The sequence below is a fragment of the Hemicordylus capensis genome, chromosome 4, assembly GCF_027244095.1.
Source record: "Hemicordylus capensis ecotype Gifberg chromosome 4, rHemCap1.1.pri, whole genome shotgun sequence".
Taxonomy (NCBI): Eukaryota; Metazoa; Chordata; class Lepidosauria; order Squamata; family Cordylidae; genus Hemicordylus; species Hemicordylus capensis.
This window is the reverse complement of record NC_069660.1, coordinates 141006752-141025350: the sequence shown is the minus strand read 5'-3', so window position 1 is coordinate 141025350 and position 18599 is coordinate 141006752. Positions and strand designations below refer to the sequence as shown.

At 41.0% G+C, this 18599-nt stretch overlaps 1 protein-coding gene across 6 annotated transcripts in view; it reads right to left on the bottom strand.

Annotated features, from left to right (window-relative positions):
• The window catches only part of KCNT2 (potassium sodium-activated channel subfamily T member 2), a 366405-nt gene that overhangs the window by 128557 nt on the left and 219249 nt on the right, over positions 1-18599 (bottom strand). For all 6 annotated transcript variants that reach the window (XR_008307289.1, XM_053250672.1, XM_053250674.1 and 3 more), the window contains exons 11-14: positions 14224-14404; positions 8867-9031; positions 8087-8223; positions 4651-4714 (exon numbers count right to left, since the gene is read on the bottom strand). Coding sequence is in view for 5 of the 6 variants with exons in the window: in XM_053250672.1 (XP_053106647.1) it covers positions 4651-4714; positions 8087-8223; positions 8867-9031; positions 14224-14404 (547 nt within the window). In the remaining variant the exon portion in view is untranslated. The remainder of the gene's footprint in view (positions 1-4650; positions 4715-8086; positions 8224-8866; positions 9032-14223; positions 14405-18599) is intronic.

The window sequence follows — 18599 nt, the reverse complement described above, 5'->3', positions numbered from 1 at the left end:
GTGCCCCACTGCCTTTAAATTTGGGTGGTATGTGGCACGCATGGGGACCTACCCACCATCCATATTTGGTGCCCCTATAACCTTTATAAGTGGTCCAAATCAATCTGAATCCAAATCAAATTGGTGTTGATTTGGGGGGACAGATTTGGACACAAAACAAATCAAGAGTGATTTGATTTGGGCACATATAGAATCAAAATAATCGATTTGTGCACATCCTTAGCACAAAGCCCACATTTTGAAAGTCTAAACAGTTTTTCCTAAAATTCTGATAATTAAGACAAGTTATTTTCTTGAGTTAAAATTGGAGGCACATGTCACACAAGATTTGCTTTTGGAGAAAGTGTGTAGAAGAAAGAATTACCCACTTGCAGTGGAGCCCACCTTATGTGTCTGGGGAAATCATTGCTGTGGATGTGCCTTCTCATATTGAGGAAGACGTAGAATAACAGCTCATGCAGAGATGCGATGGGTCGCCCCGCTAATGAACAACTAACTCTGCTTTGTCTCTGCATTAAGAGTGATTGAGGTAGATGTCCCCAGCAAGATGGGTTGAAAGGAGGCACGGCCAGAGCAGTAAATAATGTAGAGACACAAGGGATTCTCACCTGCGAATATTTTGTCATAAGAGCCTTTAATAATTTGCTTCTTGCAATACACGGTTTTCTCACAAACGAGTATGTTTGGGCACACAATTTGGGAACTACTGGCTTAGAAGCTGCTGAAGAAACACATTTGGAAGCCCAACTACAGATTACTCCTACTATATCTAAATCAACCAGTTATCAATAGCTATGCTTTAAAAATCCTAGTCCTACTCATATGCTTTCAGACAGATTATTGGTGTTATATAGCTTAGCTTCAATGCAAGATACTAGACATTGGCTTGGTCAATACCCAGGAGAGGCCCAAATGTCTTGACTGGATTAGGAAGCAATGGGATAGTATATCACTCTAAAACAGGCAAGACTGTATGTCTTACCCCTTGTCTTAATTATAATATCTGTACAATGTACATATTCACTACATGTTATTATTCCCTTCCAGGGGAGGTGGGAGGAGTGCTTTAAAGCAGGCTGTGGTTTCATACAACCCCGTCTAACCTTTGCTCCATTGCAAAGGTAACACTTCAGCCGAAGCTAAATTGTCTGGGCTAAGCGCACAAACAATATATACATTAAATAGGACACCATAAAAAGGGGGAAGCGTTGGTATAAGCAGTGCCGCCACGACAAGGCCCTTCCCCATAGGCACTGGTTATAGGGAAGAAAAAAAAGATCGAAAAATGACATAGGGCCCAAATGACATGGGTCCTTCCTCTACAAGAATTGCTCTTCCCACTGGTATGGGAAAGAGCTGTATTGTTCCTCCACATATTGGAACTGTGTTGGACCAGATCATAGGTAATGAGCACTCACACTGCTGTGGATAATGTATGAATTGGGTAGCATTCAAGTCAAACAGAAATATCCTAGTACCCCTTTCTCTGCCCTACTTTTAATAGTAAAGACTTTTCTCTCATGCACCACTAGACCACTAGTGAGCAGAGCAGTTCTTTAAGTATCTAGACCAGGGCTGCCCAACTTTGGCCCTCCAGCTGTTGTTGAACTACAGCTACCATCATCCCTGACTATTGGTCACTGTAGTTGGGGATGATGGGAGTTGTAGTCCAAGAATAGCTGGAGGGCTGACGTTATGTAGCCATGATCTAGACAGTTAAAGGTAATGCTTACCTTATATGCCTCAACAGTTTTCTAAATGTACTTCCAAGTTAAATGGCTGAAATAATGGAGATTGGTGAGATCCACTGTCAGGTCTGGAGTTCTGATGCTTTTTTAGTGATGCCACAGTCAAGTTTCTCAAGACTAATTCTGCAACAGTTAATAAAATAAAATAAAATAAAATAAAATAAAATAAAATAAAATAAAATAATTGCCCTACTCTTCCATGTTCTGAAAACAAGGAAATATCTTGGGAGGTGTAGTGTATAGTACAACAGGAAGGGGCACTTCTGCCAGAACCACCCAGGCTGCTTGAGATCTGGTCTTAATGCACCTAACATCTAGAGATGGCTCTGCCTGAAAACCTGCATTGGCTAGTTGACTGGGAGGTACAGGATGTGGAAACAGCAAGGGGAGGTGGATTAGAAGTACTGGAGACCTGTTCTACTTTAAGTTCACATAGGCATTTCCTAGACCACAGAACTCCTTAGAGTGGAGAATATTGTGGCATATGGCTAAAACATATATTGATATTTATGGAATGGGGCATGTGCTTATAAGAGTATCCCGTGCCTTGCATAGCGGCTTCAAACTGGAAAAGTGGGAACTTATCATGTTTTCTCAGTGGGAAGAGTAGTAATAGCAGACAAACATCCTTAAACGATGCTTGACCATAACTACCAATAAGTAAAGTGTGTCATCGAGTCGGTGTCGACTCCTGGCGACCATAGAGCACTGTGGTTGTCTTTGGTAGAATACAAAAGGGCTTTACCATTGCCATCTCCTGCACAGTATGAGATGATGAGGTCATTCACACAATCAGAAACTATATTCAAACTGGGTTTGGGAACTGTGTGTACTCCCAATTTTTGATTGTGTGGAAGCAAGTTTAGAGGAAAACCTGGGTAGAAGTGATTGTGTGGAAGCAAGGTAGGAGAAAAAGCTACCCAGGTTTTCCTCTAACCTCGCTTCCACACAATCAAAAATTGCAAGTACACACAGTTTCCAAACCCAGGTAGAACACAGTTTTCGATTGTATGAATGACCTTGATGCCTTTCAGCATCTTCCTATATCGCTACTGCCTGATATAAGTGTTTTCCCATAGTCTGGGAAACATACCAGCGGGGATTCGAACCAGCAACCTCTGGCTTGGTAGTCAAGCCATTTCTCCGCTGCGCCATTAGGTGGCTTATCACTACCAATAACTGCCTACAGTTTGCAATGCAAATAAATATTGGGTTTGTTCTAGGCCATGATCATTATTCATGAAATGATGGTAAGACCCATCAGGATGGTAAGACCCATCAGGACTGGCCAGTGTTCCACATGAATGGAACATGAGCCCTGGAACGTGCCTCAAATCCTCTGCAGCATTTGGTTTTGAAATATACCTTTTTTTTTTCAGCACAGAAGTCAGTGTTGAAAGCAACTCCTGAAGGTAAAAAGTTTAAAAAACACTGGCCTAGAAAAACTGTATTAATCTTCAGAGTGACAAAAGCAAATTATATGAATTTCTTCCAAGTCTTTCAGAATTATTCCATTACATCCTTGGATAAGATTGGTTCAGTACCTGAGGGGTGTTAAACAGATAAATCCTAGACAGCAGATTGTAAAGTTCTTGTGTGTGTATGTGTGTGTGTGTGTGGGGGGGGATTTGCTCTTTACAAAGACAGTATCCAATTTGCATGAAAACCAAACTACACAATATGTTAAACTTGGGGGTGGGTGGGGGAGGAGAAATGATAGTCACAGAGGCAATCAGAACTGTGACCACACAGTGCATGAGGTTGTGGAATTTAAACACTGTCCACCCATACCTGGGTCTTGACAAAAAGCCACCTGCCTAGGTGCTATTAGTTCTAGGAGGTGGGGTGGAGTGTGCTTTATCAAGAGAGCAACAAGGGGGTGGGATTCCCACTTAAAAGGCCAAGTTAATGCTCTAGGACATTCTAATTCACGGCTCTGTGCAGGTAAAAACCTAATACAGGTGAACCTTACCACTTGTGGATCCAGCATCCATGGTTTCGCATTTCCGTGGTCAGATAATTGACAACTGACCTAGGCATTTGTCAGGGGGCGGGATGGCCCCAAAAGGGTACATTCTGTATATCCGTGGGTTCAGGGAGACTGAAAATGACCTCTCCAGTTGCCATTTTGTGGAGAAGAGCCATTTTGTGGTTTGTTTTTCTAAAAAAACCAAAACAAAACCAAAAAACCACCCAACAAAACCCCTCAAAAAGACACCCCGTGGTTTTTCACAGCAGGGGTGGGGGATTTGGGACTTTTGGAAGGCATTGCTGGACACCTGGAGAGCATGGCACATTATAGTTTTTCTGCATTTTAAAGCCTTTTTTGCCCTCCAGGAACTTAACCCCTTGAGTTCCATAGCCTCAATGAGTCGGTATCCAAGGTTCTGTTATCTTCCATTAACTGCGGTAGTAGCAGAGAACTGAACCTCCATGAATAGTGGGCTTCTCCTGCAGTGTGATATGCACAGAGACCACAAAGAAGAATGCGACAAATACTCTCACCCCATGCACTATCCTGCTATTTACATACACGGATCTAGGACTGAACTAGGTTTTAAACACAATATATAGTTTGGCCCTTGGTTTGCTTGTAAAATTGATTTGATAAGGTCATTAAATGCTTTTTTGCACTGGCCCCATATATATATTTGCTTCTTACAAGCTTCATTTAGATTTTTAGACGCTAATATATCCCGTTCATCTACAAAAATGCACACTTTAACAAGCTCACTTATTTCTGATAAGACATCCACAAGAAGCAAGCAGATATTTGTAATGATTGTGAACCCTTATAGGATAGTGAGACATTTTTCATTTCTTTTTCTATTTGAGAACGTTTTGCTGAAAAGTGGTATATAAACATTTTAATAAAACAAAAAAATATACAAAAAGAACTTACTGCTGCGGTCCTGTCCACTTCACAGCGGCTACTTAAAATGAAACAGGCCTCAGCATCATCCATCCTAGAATCATATGAAAACTTTAACAAATACATTTAACATTCCAATGACAGCACTATGAAAATATTTGCTTTAGACCAGAATATAATGTCAGCTGTAGGCCTGGTCTACCTTTTAAAAGAATGATTTTCATGTTTTACAGTCCACAGAAGTAATCCATATCATATTAAGTACAACCCAAACATGCACATACACAAGGCAATGTAATAATAATAAATGCATATCCAAATCTACTATATAATATACTACAACAAAATGGAAAACTAAAAAATAAAGTTAGAATAAATTAACCAGGTGCATTTTCCAAGGTAACTATATGCATCTCTGCCCTTTTCAGATGAGACTCTGACCACATTCGCACACAGTGTGTAACTGTGGTTCCGTCCCCACCTGGTCTGCATTCAGACAAAATTGAGAGCATCCTCTCTGTGGTCAGCGAAACTGCAGAGAGGAGGGGGAACTGGCTGTGTAGGCTTCCTTCTTACTTGAAGAACAGCCCACAGAGTCAATCACACAAGGAGAAAGGAAGAAGCTTCCTCCCTCAACGCCAGTCTGGGGGAATGCAGCCTCCAATGCTGCATTCGGATGTAACGGAGGCCAAATGGAACCCCAGTTCTGAGCAGTGAAACTCACTACAAACCGGGGGAGTTTGTAATTGGAGTTTCCTGAGTGAAATCTCAGGTTGTGGAAGGAATGGGACTGGAGTTGCATGCATTCAGATTTAATGGTAGGAAACCTCTGGTCCCTACAACTCCAGTTCCCCATTATGTGTGAATGCAGCCTCTGTGTGCAAACTATACAGGCAGAGAGATCAAATCTACCCTATGTAAGGTTCAGCCACATCTGAATAGGTCTCCTCTCTCCCAGATTAATGCCTTTTTCCACAGAGGGACTTTAACTGTATCAGTCTTGCTGATTAGTCAGTCTTTCAAAAATTCTGTTTTGAAGAATGATGTTTAAAATGTACTGATTTGTATGCATATCCAAGGATATACAACAGGTATGCACAACATGAAACACTCAGAAGGTTTTGAAAAACATATTAAATAAGATGTAGAGAATATTTTCAAAAAGCAAAAAAACACAAACTTAAAACATAAAACAAAGCAAAGAAACTTGATCCCAGGTTAAAAACTTGCCCCAATGGATAACATCAGTGCCTTAGGGTAAATCTACACAATAATATTGTTTTAAAAGTAAAAGCTGCCCACTGGTAGTTTACCCCATAATTCTCCCTATAGCCATTACTTGCTTAGTTGCTCCCTTCCCTACATGGCCAGAATTGTATTCTATCTTGTTAGAATCCAAAGCACATCCACAGTATCATTTATGAAAGCTAACTTATTATTATCCTTCCCCTTTCTAAATTTTACTGGTCCTCTCCATTTATTCAATGCATTGTATCCTTTTTCAAATCTTTTCTATGGGACCATCAAAAAGGAAAAGCCAAAATTACTTGGGCGGGGGGGGGAGAGAAAGGAAGAAAAGAATAGCTTAAAAAAAGAATTCCCATGCAGCTGCATTTAACAAAAGCTTGTAATAATGAACTATATAGTCACTAATTTTCATAAGCCTACTATACAACGTTTTTCAACACAGGCTACACGTAGTCATGCAAATGGAGATAATGAACATCAGAAATGATATTCTGGTGGTGTTCTTGTTACTAGTATCCAAAACATACCTAATGCTACATTTACAAGGAGGGTTTACTGGGTGATCGTTTACTGTGTCCTCTTTACAGAAAGACATGCACACAGTGCTGCTTAGCAACTTCCCAGTTTATTGGGCTATATTTCTTATAATATGGTCTATTAAGCTCTCATCATGCTGTTTCCCATAGAAATGGTTTTAAAAAAAAATACTCCTGTAGAGGGCAAATTTGCATTTGTGGTTTGTAATGAGAAAAGTCCATTTCTCTATTTCCTTGGCTTAGGGTATTGCAGGCTAAATACCTATGATTATGTCTTAAGGAATAGAATCACCATCTAATGTGCAGAAAACCATCTAGGTTATTTTGCTGTAGCTAAAACTTGGAAGTACTTGAACTCTTATTTCTTAAGCATGCGCGCATACTTCTGATAGTTTTTGCATGTACAATTATATACAAACTTATAGTACATGGGCGGGGGGAGGGATTAGGGTACCCCAACAAGGTGTGTTTGTTTTTCTTATCCACCATCTCGTTTCAAGCATAACAGCCATTCAAAACATATGCAATATCCCTTTGTAATCCATGTGCTGACAGTTGGATACAAACCAGATTCACAGCATATAGGACGGGCCTAGGTAAGAGTCACAATGTTAAAAGTAGTGGAAAGTAGGCTCCTAACTTGTTTTCCTATTACTTCACTGGCATCTTAAAGTAGCTGATATGAAGTATAACTGCTTCTGGGACCTGGCCTGAAGCCATGTGAGGTAGCTACCTTGGTGAAGCTAAGCAGGCCTGGCTATGGCCATCACCTGGGTGGGAGGCCGACGGGGAGAATATCTGCAGCTCACTGTTCAATGGCAAATCTGGATTTGCTGCTACATAGTATATAAAATGGGCATATTTATTTATTTATTTATTTATTTATTTATTTATTTATTTGATTTCTATACCGCCCTTCCAAAAATGGCTCAGGGCGGTTTACACAGAGAAATAATACTTAAATAAGATGGATCCCTGTCCCCAAAGGGCTCACAATCTAAAAAGAAACACAAGATAGACACCAGCAACAGTCACTGGAGGTACTGTGCTGGGGGTGGAGAGGGCCAGTTACTCTTCCCCTACTAAATAAACAGAATCACCACGTTAAAAGGTGCCTCTTTGTCAAGTTAGCAGGGGTTAGCAGCAGGAAATACAATTATGTATTTCTTCCTAAAACAATTCCACTTAAAGTCAAGCAACAGACTTTCAGATTTAAAAGGTAGGAAAGGACAAGAAGGTAGAGAAATCTTGTACCAATAAAATGAAAACCAGATTGCTAATACTAAATGTAAAATAGTACAAATGACATTTTATACTACGCCATGACTACACCAGCCAGCGTGGTGTAGTGGTTAGAGTGTTGGACTAGGACTGGGGAGACCCAAGTTCAAATCCCCATTCAGCCATGATACTTGCTGGGTGACTCTGGGCCAGTCACTTCTCTCTCAGCCTAACCTACTTCACAGGGTTGTTGTGAAAGAGAAACTCAAGTATGTAGTACACCGCTCTGGGCTCCTTGGAGGAAGAGCGGGATATAAATGTTAATAATAATAATAATAATAATAATAATAGGTTTTCAAACACCTCTCATCTTCCAGTTTGCCTCCCAGATATGAAAATCAAAATCATGAAACGCAAATGACAAAGAAAAAGAAAATAAATATTGTTAGTTTTGTACCTACTTAGCTCTCAGCAGGTCCTGATCCTTCAGAGCTGAACCTTGCAGATAGATAACTCTTTGGGACCACATTGGAATCTGTAATATTCTTCTAACTTGAGCATCCATCTCAGCGGGACACAAGATAACAACATAGTAGTCCTGTAAAAATGTGTGAGAGAAGGAATGAGAGAGGAGAGAGAATATATGTTAGATGGGCTATATTTTTGCCAGTAGACCACTGTTCTGTTTCATATCTAGCTGAGAGTAGTCTTGCAAAAAAGGAAATAATTCCTGTGAGGTAACTTATCTTAACTTTAGCTCTCTAAAGAAAAAGGAAAATGGCCTCATGCTATTTAGTTCTGCTGTAATTCCACTAACGCCAAGGCTGCCCAGCAAGGTATCAAAGTGCAAACTTGACACCATGCTGTGATAAATTTAAATCACTTCTTCCAGCAAAGCTTATATAAGCGTTACCTGCTTTTGGAAAGCAACCTGTGGCTCTGAAGCAGAAAACAGGTTTTATATGTTGCCACAGACAATTCTCTGCTCATCAGAAACATTAGTATGTGCACTGAGTGTTCCATCAGTCTAAAACATCTGTAATAATTCAGTTTCCCATGAATGCTTTTCAATTTCTGATTTACCTATGCTTTATAGATAAGGCTGTCAGACTCATGAACTGGCCCGGATGAACATCTTATTTGAGTCATGCCTGAACTAAAATTCAGAGATTAAAAACATTGTGGAAGACAGCGTGCAAGATATTTCTGCCTGAACTGATATTCGAGGCTGCTTAATTTACCTGGAGCCGGGGATGAGCATAGAACTCATTTAGGAAATCCATGAGGAGGTCAATCTTGAGAGAACTGACGCACAATACCACATGCTTTTCTGTCTGAGCTCTGTGTCGGCTATAATTTCCACCTGATTTTTGTCTTTCCATCCACAAATAAGCCAGCTGTTCAAACTGAAATAAATTGAAAGATAAGAATGATACATAACAGGTTTGAGCACAAATGAAGTGCGTGCAAATCAATGCAACTATTCTACCAAACGTATATAGATTTTTATGGTTTCTCGTATGCTTCAGTGTTGAATACTGTAATACATTTTTTTAAAGGGGAAGATGCTCACAACAAATCCAGTGAGGTGGCTACTTGATCAGTGAACAATTATACTGGACAACATTCAACTAACCCTCCACCAATGTGTCAGGTTTTCCCATTGTACAAGGGGAGGGGGGTAATTTTTGCCAATCTCATCATCCACCTACAGCAATCTGTGCCCTAGGCCCTGAGGGCTGGGGGATGTTTAGGGAGATAGTTTCGAGAGGAACAGACCGCTGAAGAGGTGAGATTGCCAAAAATCACACCGCCTCACCTTGTGCAACATAAAAACCTGGCACATTGGTGAAAGTTTAGTCTGGATTTCAGTCACTATTAACTGACAATTTTGAGAATATTCTAGGATTATTTACTGAAGTAATTAAATTACTTCTTCCTCAGTTATCAAACAATCTAAAAAGCATGCATAGAACTGAAAAACAAACCACAATTATCAAAATAAAACCAATAATATACAGTAAATCTGAAAATACGTTAAATAAATCAATAGTACCAGCAGCACATTCTCATTCGTCTTGCTATGCAAACTACTTTGAGAACTTTTTGTCGAAAAACTGCATATAATAATATATGAAGGCTGTATTGTACAAGATGTGGACTACTGCTTGACCACTAGACTTTGTTCAAGGGTACCATCTGCATGAGCCAAAGGCTAACCACAAAGAACTGAAAGCTGTCTTTTATTTAGATTTCCTAACAGGCTATCAAACCAAGTGTTGCTGGTTTTAGGCCATTTATTTTAACACCAGTTACACAGGTTAGGAATCACCATAAGGAGCAAAATGCCTATGATCGTGATAGATGGTGTACATGCTTATTAGCTGAAAGAACCTCTGGAGAAAACAATGTATCTTTGTGTGCTTTATGCACAAACACATAGAGGTCATTCACACAATGGAAAACTCTGTTCTACCTGGGTTTGGGAATTGTGTGTACTCCCAATTTTTGATTGTGTGGAAGCAAGGTTAGAGGAAAACCTGGGTAGAAGTGATTGTGTGGAAGCAAGGTTACCTTGCTTCCACACAATCACTTCTACTCAGGTTTTCCTCTAAACTTGCTTCCACACAATCAAAAATTGGGAGTACACACAGTTCCCAAACCCAGGTAGAACACAGTTTTTGATTGTGTGAATGACCTCATACTGTACCCCCTATTGGATTCCTTCTGTCAGGAAAGGAATCCTTCCAGGAAAATTTTATACTTGCTGTTTCAGGCCCCCCCCCCCCCCGCCCCTGTAGCAGTTCACTTTTCTCCATTAAGAGTCAGTGGAAACCATTTACTGATATGGAACCATTTATTGGGGACTAAAGCTATCCTGCCCATCTCAGAGAGACCATGTTACTCCTTTACTGATGGAGCTACACTGGCTGCCAATAGGTTTCCGGATGAAATATGAAGTGCTAGTTATAACTTATAAAGCCGTAAACGGCTTAGGACCTGAGTATCTAAGAGAGCATCTTCTTCATTATGAGCCCCACCGCCCATTGAGGCCATCTGCGGAGGTCCGTCTCCAGTTACTGCCAACTCGTTTGGTGGCTACAGAGAGACGGGCCTTCTTGGTTGATGCCCCAAGATTGTGGAATGCGCTCCCTGCTGAGATACGATCCTCCCCATCTCTGGCAATTTTCAAAAAACACCGGAAAACCCATCTTTTCGCCCAAGCTTTCTCAGCTTCCTAACATATTTTAGGTTTTAATCTCTGGTTTATTGTTTTAAATTGTTTGTATATGTTTTAAACTTGTTTTATGCTATTGTTAACCACCCAGAGACAAAAGTTTGGGGCGGTGTACAAATCTGATAAATAAATAAATAAAATAATGACCCCAGATACTAAAATCAAACCTATGCCTAGCTGCAGAGTCCCACTCCTTCATCTAACGGTTCTGGAACTTGGATTGTTTGGACTGCTCCTTGATTATCTTGATCACTTTCATGCACAGATTATGCTTTATTGGACAGAAACACCATGGCTTTTATACATATAGATGATAATGATGAAGAAGGGGGAGGAGCAGCAGCAGCCCAGGTAGCTGTATAGGTACAGAATTAAATGTCAACCCCCTCCCCCAAATCTAGTTAATGTTAGTGATTAGAGCTATAATTTTACAATATAATTCTTTTGCACAATATGAGCAGATATTATCTTCCTAAAAATAACATTCTACTATTTTTGAGTTCGCTGAAATTAATTATTTCAACCCATAAAATCCCTTTATTGTTCTGGCTTCAGCCTTTCATACAATCATTAGCAGGCTTATTTCCACACCATTTGTATTAGGTAGATAATAATAATTATCTCCATCCCGCTTGCGAAAAATTTGGACTGAGAACTTTAGTCATTTGGCCTAAGTTTGTAAGAAGGACAATCCCTCTTTCAGGACCCAGCAAGGAGCTGACATTTTAGGGCTTGCCTTCACATTGTGTAGTGGGATTAGAGTGTTGGACTAGGACTGGGAAGACCTGAGTACGAATCCCCATTCAACCATGAAACTCACTGGGTGACTCTGGGCCAGTCATATCTCTCAGCCTCACCTACCCCACAGGGTTGTTGTGAGGATAAAAATAAGCATGTACACAGCTTTGAGCTACTCAGAGGAAGAGTGGGATATAAATGTAAAATACAAAATAATAAAATAAATTATGATTATGAGCAAAATCCTTTGTTACTCTGAAAATTTAGACATGAAGTCATAATAGTCAAAGAAGAATATTACTTGAAAAGGGTCACAGGGCAAGAGGATATGCACTTCCAGTGGCCTAAGATAAATTACTATTAGTAGTTTCAATATCTTTTAAATAAATGAGTAGCCTCAGTGCAATTAAACGTAACATCCTCATTTTATATTCAGAATGTCTGTTCACCAAGAACTAGTTGACAGGTTTACAATGCAATCCTATGCAAGTTTATTTTCAAAAGTCATTCCCAATGTGTCCCATGGGCCTTACTCTGGGCAGGTATGCATAGGACTGCAGCCTTAGACACAGACCTGGGTTCAAATCCTTCATTTGGCAATAGCAGACAAGTCATTAACAGTTGCCATTTCCAATACGTGAAGTGGGAATTATAAGAGTCTGTGTGTGTGTGTGTGTGTGTGTGTGTGTGTGGTGTGTGTGTTTCCAACTGCTCATCTTCCAAACCTTCTACTTCTCCTTATCTACTTGAATACTGAAGGGTTTACAAACTTCAGAACTGGCAGGTATTCCATTCACATACACCAAAAGAGCATTTCAGACCATTGTTAGCTTTATTTACCTTAAATTAGACACGATTATTTGCAATAGAGGAACCGCTCCTCCAGCCTTTGCTCTGTCACTTTGCCCCCTTCTTTGAACGTTTATAGGCCAGTCTCCCTGTATTTCACATTACTGCCTGCTTCCCTTTTTACAATTTACACTGGGATGTCTGTACAGCAGCTGCCTGCCTTTTTGAGGCAAGACCTGAGTAGGGAATGGGGAGGCCAGTGCAGCTGAAATTTGTTGCCAGCTGCTGGGCATAAAAAGCAGGCCAAGGTGGCCCACTGCACAGAGAAGGCCCTCAAAGCAGAGGCATTCCTTCAGGAACCATGCTTGGTTTTTTAGCAACTCCCTGATGGCGAGTGCCTTGAATGTGGGCGTGGGGGGCAACCCAGCCTCTCTACACTGCTGTGATTAACTGTAGCCTGGAAAAGAATGTGGCAGAGAGGCAGATTAGCCTGTCCCTTTAGGAAGGTGGCTGGGAGATGATAACCCTTCCTGTCCCTGCCAAGGTCACTACTGGGAGTGCAGAAATCAGTGTAAGTAGAAGGAACTCAGACAGAAGCACTGTACTGACTACTCTCCTGGTTTGGATTATTGCCATTTTAAACACTTTGGGGTAGTTACTGGGGCTTATAAGGTGCCCACCATTTCCTTGTGCCACATTGATTAAAAGGATGTGGATGCCATGAGGGAGGGAATTCTACAGACTGGTCACACAAGGCAAAGATTATATCAGCTGAAGTTCCTGTTAGAGAGGATAGGCAAGAAGTACTTTTCAGATCATCTGTCTTCTCTGTGAGTCTAGTCTGGAATAAGAGGCCTTGAAGAAAATTGCCGCTCCCCTGCCCCCCATTCTAACCTGGCTCTGGCTCTTCCCCAAACACTATCCCCAAAGGGAATGCTGGGAAGGAAAAACTGTTGGGAAAGATGGTGTGAAAGGAAAGAACTAGTCTCTTTCTGAATTCAGTGAATCACTTTGCACATGGATAGAAATGAAAGAGGGCAGCTGTGTCAGGAGACAGTTGTGTACATGTGGGAAGGGGCTCAAACTGAACAGAGGGGAAATCAGCAAAAAAAAAAAACAAAAAAAAAACCCCACAGACATGCTTTCTTGTGGCACACTGAACTCTTTGATTGCTATAGTTACTTAAAAATACTCTATGAATACAGAATGTAAATTCTGAATAGAAACATATGAATTAAATACACCTAAGCAACAATTCCCAATTTATTCCAAAAGTAATGCATAGGATTTAGTTTAACTGCAGAAAGCCAAAAGCCCACCTTTCTCACACAGAATTGGAAAATGGATTTAATAATCATTTTAATGTCTATTCGAATATGATGAATATTTATATACCCTTTTCCAACAAAAGTTCCCAAAGTGGTTTACATAGACATAAATAAATAAATAAACTGGCTCCCTGTCCCCAAAAGGGCTCACAATCTAAAAGAGAAACATAAGATAGACAGCAGCAACATCTACTGGAGAGATGCTATGCTGGGGATGGATAGGGCCAGTTGTTCTCCCCTCTGCTAAATAAAGAGAATCAGACCTTTAAGAAGGTGCCTCTTTGGCTTAGTTAGCAAAATGGCACTTGAAACATCAAAACATTTTGACCTAAACAAGGTCGTTCTGCTCCGAGCTTGAAACAGGGGAAACATAAAAAATAGTATACCAATGAAGAAATAAGATATGGTTATTGTGAAAATATTGTATAAAATGAGTATTAGAAACATTTTAAAAGTAAGCCCATCATTCTAATTCTTTTTATAGTGAGAAAATAATATTTGTTACCTGTATTGGTAATACCACAAGAGCAACACAGATCATAATGACAACCAGCAGTTTTGAAGGCCAGATCTTAGGAGTAACATCCCCAAAGCCCACAGTGGAAAATGTCACTATGCAGAAATAAAGGGAGTCAAAGAGAGTCAACTTGTTTCCTGCTCGCTCCAGATGCTGAATTCCACAAATACTATGTAAGGAAAAGAATGAATAAAAACAAACTTTTATTAGGTGGATAAATACAGACGATGACAAAGGGAACAGTTCTGGAAAGGGGAACAGTTATTTGATACAATGCTTCCACTCATACTAAATAAACTTATAATAAATACTCATCTTATCTAGAGAATGTTTACAACTCATAATAATCTGTTCCCTGTACAGCTTTCCATGCCATGTGATGAAGTGGTCTGTGTATCCCAAAAGTTTGCATACTTCAGCAGATTTCCTTTTCTCAAACATGAACAAGCACATTGGCATTCAGAGCCGATGTAGAAAGAGGGACTAGAAATTGCATCACAGACTGGCAATTTTTCCCACTTGAAACCATCAGAAATTGGAAGAAAATTGCACACAGAATTAACTGTATTATAACCACATGTAAGGATTTAAACCACTTTTTAAAATTGTCTCCACTGTTAATTTTACAGTACAGACAAGAAATGCTATTATTATTTGCTTTCATTTTGTATACTTTCATTCTTTATGTAGGATTGTGGTACCATAATAGCAAGAGGAACTAATAGGTTTCATGGAAGTTAATAGGAGCTGAATATGAGTTGCTAGGGCTTTTATATATGGATAGGGATAAGACAGGGATATAGACCAGGGAAGTCAACTTGTAAAACCTAGCAACAGAAGATGCTGTTTTTAGCCTGTTTTCCAGTAGGCTTAGGAGATCACCCAGCATTCCGTGTGTCTCTCTGTGTGTCCCCACTATCAACTTCACAACGCTTGGACCAATACAAACCAAATCGGTTTTAGGGACACATAGTGTCATCTCAATGGCGTAGTTTGTGATGATGTCATCCACCCCAATTCAAGATGGCAGACACGTAAACATTTGAGGCGCAAGTGGGCTAACTTATGAACCGCCTAACTGATTTGAATCAAATTTGCAACAGCTGTATGAACACATAGGGATGCCCCAATGACATAGTTTGTGAAGAGAGGCAAGCCAATGATAAATTATCAGATGATCCTCTTTCTCCCTGAGTTTTGGATAAGCTTGGGATGGTGCTGTCATCCCACCTTTACTGGAGTGCACCATAAAACCTCCTTTCAGCTGAGGCAGGAAAAGGATGAGAAAGGGTGCTAGAAGAAGGCCCCCTCCTAATTGTTCAATCTGTCCTGCAAGCTAAGGATGTAAACAACAAACAGATCAACTCACAGGAAATCTCCTCTAGCAACACAGATGCTTAATAAGACAGTATATGAACAGGACAATATCTTTGCTGGTGCCAAGCACTCCATTCTCCAAATCTTGATTTGTGCCTCAAAGACCAAGTAAAAGTGTGGGAAGGCAAGTTGTAAGCGAGCACAATTTGTGACATTGCACATCATTACTGATTACGTGGCCCGTCTGTTAAGGCATCAGCTTTAGTTTCCAGTTTCCTAGCTTTTTGGAGCTTGAGCCAGATTGAGATAGCTTTAACTCTGGTCTTAAACCGGCAGGTTTTTAGACCATCAAATTTCCATGGTTAGTGAAAAGGAAATTTGTTTGTGATTCTTTACGTGTGTTTGCATTTCTGTGTCCCTGTGCTTGTCGGTAGAAATGCTTTTGTTTCTCTGTGTGTGTCCTTGTGTTGCACACTTGTATAATATATCCATATATTTCCATGTGTTTGTGTGTGTGTGTGCTTGTGTTACATAGCCAATTGTTTGTGTTTCTGTGTAGTGTGTTTGTGTGGATGTGCTTGTTCTTATGTGTGCATGTTTCTATACCTCTGAGTGTTTTTATGCATTTGTTTGTGTTGTGTGTATATGTGTATGAGTGTTTGTATCCTCATGTGAGTGTGTGTGTTGTACAAGTGTGTGTCTCTCCATTCCTGCATTTGTATGTGGCATGTATTGCGGGGGGGGGGGGAGGAGGCTGATGCACCTGTTTCTGTGTTGTGTCTGTGTATGCGCTTTGTATCTGTGCATATCTGCATTTATGCATGTGTGCAGTGTGCCTGTGTTCATGATGTGTTTGTTCATGTTGTGTTTGTGCTTCTGCATTTATGTTGCATGCATGTTTGAGTTGCCTGAATGCATGTTTGTGTTTGTATCACACATGTGCATTACGACTACGTTTTTGTGTGGCATCATGTGGGTTTGTTACATCAGCATTTGTGTTTGTTACTGCATGTGTGCACTTGTGTACATTTCCACATATGCGCTGCACCTGCGTGGCCACACAGCTGCATGTGCACCTGTGCATCATGTCTGCATCTGTGTTTTGTGTCTGTGCTTGTGCATTCGTGTGTTGTAGCTGTGTGTTTGTGTGTTGTGTCTGTGTGTATGCATTTGACCGCTATGCTTTCGTGCATCTGTGTTTGCATGTTTCTGCAGCTATGTTGCATGCATGTATTCATGTATTTGTGTGTTTGTGTCATGTGCGTGTCGTATGTGTTGCATCTGTGTTTTTGCATTTGTGTGTTGCTTCTGTGTTTGTGCATTTGTGTGTGTCTCTGTATTTACATTGCGTGTGTATGTGTGCTTGTGTGCACATGTGCATTTCTGCCTGTTTCGTGTGCATACATTTGTGTGTTACTTGTTTGTGAATAGGCAGTAAGTAGACTAAATATAGCTGAGATTACCTCAGTGGGTTTTTAAAAAACAAAAACAAAAACAAAATAGGTGTAAGTTAGGAGTTTGCAATTCGGATTTTCGGTGTTTCGATTCGGATCCGAACCAAAACACCCCTGTTCTGTTTCGTATCCGAATATAGTCCATCCGAATCACCCCTGATTCAATTTGGATCCGAATTAATCCGAATCGATTCGGATTAAAAAACGGGTCCCAGGGGCAAAATAGTGGGGTGGGGTGGTAGTGCCCAATGGGTGGAGGCTACCACCCAAATTGAAGGGGGATTGGGCAAAGGGCTGATTTTTGGTGAATTTTTGAAGTTTTAGTGTCTTTGGGGCAGTTCGGGGCATAACGTGGGATCTGGGCCAAAAGAGTGGGGTGGGGTGGTAGTGCCTAATGGGTGGAGGCTTCCACCCCAATTGCAGAGTGATTGGACAGAGGGCTGATTTTTGGTGAATTTCTGAAGTTTACGCGTTTTTAAGGTTTTCCCCCATTAGGTATAATGGAGGGTGTATCGCTTCATGTCGGGGGGAAAGGGGTGGCCTAGAGCGGTGTGGGGTTGGTGGTAGTGCCGGGTAGGGGCAAGGAAGCTACCTGAATTTTTTCAAAGGATTTGTGCAGAGGGCTGATTTTTGGTGAATTGTTGAAGTTTACGCCTCTTTAAGGTTTTTCCTCATAAGTTATAATATAATGGAGCTTTCAGCAGCCCCATAAGTGCACTTGGGGGGTGCTGGGGTGGCCCAGAGTGAGTGGTGGTGTAGTGCAAATAGGGTGCCAACCACCCCCATGGGTTTCTAACCCATGGCGTACAGGGTTCTGTTGTTTCTGAGGTATTCTGAGTGTGGATTCTATGATAGCAAATTAGAGTGGATTCAAGGTGTCTCATTGAAAATCTCATTTGCTATCATAGAATCCACACTCAGAATACCTCAGAAACAACAGAACCCTGTACGCCATGGGTTAGAAACCCATGGGGGTGGTTGGCACCCTATGTGCACTACAGCACCACTCGCTCTGGGCCACCCCAGCACCCCCCAAGTGCACTTATGGGGCTGCTGAAAGCTCCATTATTAAACCTTATGAGGAAAAACCTTAAAGAGGCGTAAACTTCAACAATTCACCAAAAATCAGCCCTCTGCACAAATCCTTTGAAAAAATTCAGGTAGCTTCCTTGCCCCTACCTGGCACTACCACCAACCCCACACCGCTCTAGGCCACCCCTTTCCCCCTGACGTGAAGCGATACACCCTCCAATATACCTAATGGGGGGAAACCTTAAAGACACATAAACTTCAACAATTCACCAGAAATCAGCCCTCTGCCCAATCACTCTGCAATTGGGGTGGTAGCCTCCACCCATTAGGCACTACCACCCCACTCTTTTGGTCCAGATCCCACGTTATGCCCCCAATCTGCCCCAAAGACACTAAAACCTCAAAAATTCACCAAAAATCAGCCCTTTGCCCAATCCCTCTGCAATTGGGGTGGCAGCCTCCACCCATTAGGCACTACCACCCCACCCCACTATTTTGCCCCTGGGACCCGAAATCCGAGTAGAAGAATTTCAAACCTTTTTGATTTGAAGTCAATGGGAG